General features: G+C 34.7%; 1 protein-coding gene across 1 annotated transcript; it reads right to left on the bottom strand.

Moving 5' to 3' along the window:
- Nucleotides 1–1,966: 1,966 nt before the first annotated feature.
- On the bottom strand, nucleotides 1,967–2,428 carry LOC114720142 (UPF0481 protein At3g47200-like). Its single transcript, XM_028905790.1, has one exon. It carries the CDS (start codon nucleotides 2,426–2,428, stop codon nucleotides 1,967–1,969), a length of 462 nt encoding a protein of 153 aa, XP_028761623.1.
- Nucleotides 2,429–3,396: the final 968 nt, after the last annotated feature.

Raw genomic sequence — 3,396 nt, 5'->3', positions numbered from 1 at the left:
TTTCTGCGATGTAAATTGTGTTCTTGATAATAACTGATTTGCACTCCCATAAATTGTTTATGCCTAACTAAAACCAGATCAGGCTAAAGAAGAAAAAGGTAAAAAAGGCTACGTGTGGAACGCACAATGGGGTATTGAACACGAGCAATCTAACAAGGCGCAAGCAAATTAAAGGGAGTGTGACGAAATTAAGAAAAGCCATCACAAATGAAAAGCACAGGATTCATAATTGCAAGTGGCAATCTGACAAGTGCATATTTTGAAAGTGAAACAAAATAAGGCTAAGAAAGTGTAATAATTGAGGAATCAAACAGAAGCAACCTTAAAAATTGTAAGCAAAGAGAGAGTAAAGAATATAAGAAGGGATGCATAAGTGTTGTTGTTGGCAAGTAATTGGAGGATAATTGCCTTTCCACCATTTGTTGAGCACTCTCATCAGAAGCCAAGTCTGTTTGATTCATCTTAGTATGTTTAATTTATTATCTTCATACTTGACAGTGATTTATTCTTTTCTTCCAAATGACTTACAATACAAATTAAAACCTATTAATATTTTTCATTTCAAAAATTAATCGTTTAAGGATAATCATAAAAAAAGGATAATTATGCTCTCTCTTTTTTACCCTGATTTCATTTAATCCCTTTTCACCCAGATTAATTATAATAAATGCAATTAAACTCAATAAATATATATGATAAAATCTCAAGGGAATGCACCACAGGAATGAGCCTTAAAGGAGTGTTTTTATGTCATAAAATATTTAGGTTTTAATCCGTCTATTTGGGGTCAAGGCACTGAGTAAATATTTAAAATTGTGAGGTACATAAGTGTTATTTGGCTTATATATAATAGTTTGGGAGAGAATATCCATAAGCCCTTACCTGTTGCTTAATATCAAAAGTGTCTTAGAATTAATATATAAATATGACTTATTTTATTATCAGTTTTATTAATTTACTCATCATTCGTTGCATTTATTTGGAAATATTCTCTAACATGAAATTTTCAGAAGCTTGTCAAAGAGGATAAAATGAAAAGAAAGATTATATTGGAACAGTAGAAAAATTCTTCTTCTAATGCGGATGACCTGTTAAATACTTGTGGCCGTCGTGAGCAACAATTTATGTGTTTCAACATGAAACCCACGATCTCAAAATGGGTGAAGCCAGACTAAACATACAAAAGATTGTAATATAAATTTTTTAGAAAACCCACTATTTTACCACTAATATCAAACTCCATGCAATGTGGTATCATACTATACTTTTTCAATTGCACAGGCAAGTATGCGCACGAGAGTCAAAGTCCTACCTATCATTCATTTAAACATAATGTACATATCTATCTTTTATAAATCTTTCAACGCAGAAGTGTTTTATTTGTTAGGAAAAAGAAGTTAAAAGGAAGAAATAATGTAATCAAAGCTTCAAACTAATGCAGCTATCACAGAAAAGTGCGTACGTAATACAGAAAACGAAGCATAAGGATTACAATTATTTTTACATAGTGCAGCAGCAAAGGCTAAACAAAATCAGCAAGGGAACATAAATTTTCAAGAACAGAACACTAAAATATACCAACCTTCAAATCTAGGTTGCTACTTTATACTACTTGGAGGATGGAACATACAGTTGGAGTGATGGTGAGAATGAGAAATATGATTGCTACAATAGAAGCCACGGTTTGCCATGGTATGTTGAAGTAATCTCTCCTAAAATTTGCCTTACTATTGTGTGAAGGATCTTTATAAACCTCATTCAACCTTTTGGAAATGTCAAGTTATTCAGCAGGGAAATTGATATGAGTGATATTTTGCCCAAGACCATTAAATAATGTGGCAACCTCCTCCGCATCACCTAGCTAGTTGTGGATAATGTTTTCATGAGCGAGAGCCTCCGCATCTTTATTTGTTTTAACTAGGCTATCAAATACAAAAATATAATCACAAAAATATGATTGATATGGTTAATGACACTGTTCTAAAGCCATCACATTGCGGAACAAAGTTTCAGTCATATCTTTGACACGTATTGGAGGAATCTCTAGAACTGACCTTGAAAATGTCAAGTCTAGTAAGCACTTGTTTGTGCTTACTTCCAACTTCACCCCTGCCTCTTGTGACTCATTCACACTATACATAAGCGTATCTGATCCATCCCCTTTGAAGGAATTCCTTTCCAGTTGGGTTCTTGGTAAATAAAATAATCTAAGAAGACCTGTGGAATGCTTTATCTTGTAGTTAGGCTTTAGGTTTTGCATGTTATGATAGTGAAAGTAGGAATATGTAAGCTCAAGAAATGAAGGAGGAACGACTGTATTGTACAGGTCTTCAAGGAAAAAGAACGGAAGTTGATTCTCAAGTAAAAGCGAATCATCAAATATATCCTGCCTTAACCATGATTGTGATAGTTTACCATCACGTTTCATGTGACGTCTTTTTCATCATAAAGAGTTGAATGATGAAAGCAAAATCCACCAATATCAATTTCACAAGATCCTTCTTGCTACAATTGATGATTTCAAAATAAGAAGCATGAATCTTTTGGTTAGACTGTTTTGCAAAGTTAATCAAACTGTCCAAGTTTGTATTTTGTGCAAATGTTTTTAAACATTAGTTCTTTGTGCCACTCCATATCGCAGCCTTACTTTGTCATGATGGAAAGGACCAATGGAAACCATCTTAGGAGTGTAGGCTTCCTCTTTAGAAGACGGATCGTCGGGCCACCCTATAGATACACACAAAGGCGAAAAGAGACCATCTTCTCTAATCTCTGTCGTTGCTTTTATATTTATCCTGATCTCATCCTCTTCCATCTATATATCAATTTAGATTCAGAAGGAAATCAGAAATTACACATTAGCAAAGCAATGAAGGTGGCCATAAAACTTAGGAAATATAAATGTTTCTTAATAACTGAACTGTAATCTCACCATTTGTTGGCTAGTCTCAGTGGTCAAGTCTTTCTGCTTCATGTCCTCCATATACCAGATTTTTCTTTGAAAATAACCTTAGAATGTGCTTTTCTCTTCAAATTAAGAAGCATTCGTCTTCTCTCCACCACCTTCGAAAGCTCTCCTAAGGACGACCCTCTACCACATCCTGGACATGATCGCAGCACTAAGAAAGTTAAAATAAGAGATGATCAAGAGATCAACGAATCGATGGATGAAGATTACTCCTCTTCTTTTCTTTCTTCGGAAACGCACGTATCTGCTACTTTCTCACCAGAGCTTGTTCCTGAAACTCAGGTGGTCACATCTCCTCCTACCCTTGTGGAAGTCACTCGAATGAATGTTGATAAGCAAACTGCCTCCTCAAAGACACCCTTCTTGATGCCGCTAAGAGTTTTAATGAGGAAGAAGATGAAGTGATTCTCCAATAAGGTGATGTCACA

Source organism: Neltuma alba, unplaced genomic scaffold, assembly GCF_004799145.2.
Source record: "Neltuma alba isolate B1F8T4 unplaced genomic scaffold, ASM479914v2 tig00000307_pilon, whole genome shotgun sequence".
Taxonomy (NCBI): domain Eukaryota; kingdom Viridiplantae; phylum Streptophyta; class Magnoliopsida; order Fabales; family Fabaceae; genus Neltuma; species Neltuma alba.
Note: the sequence above shows the minus strand (reverse complement) of the source record. Positions and strands in the feature narration are given on the sequence as shown.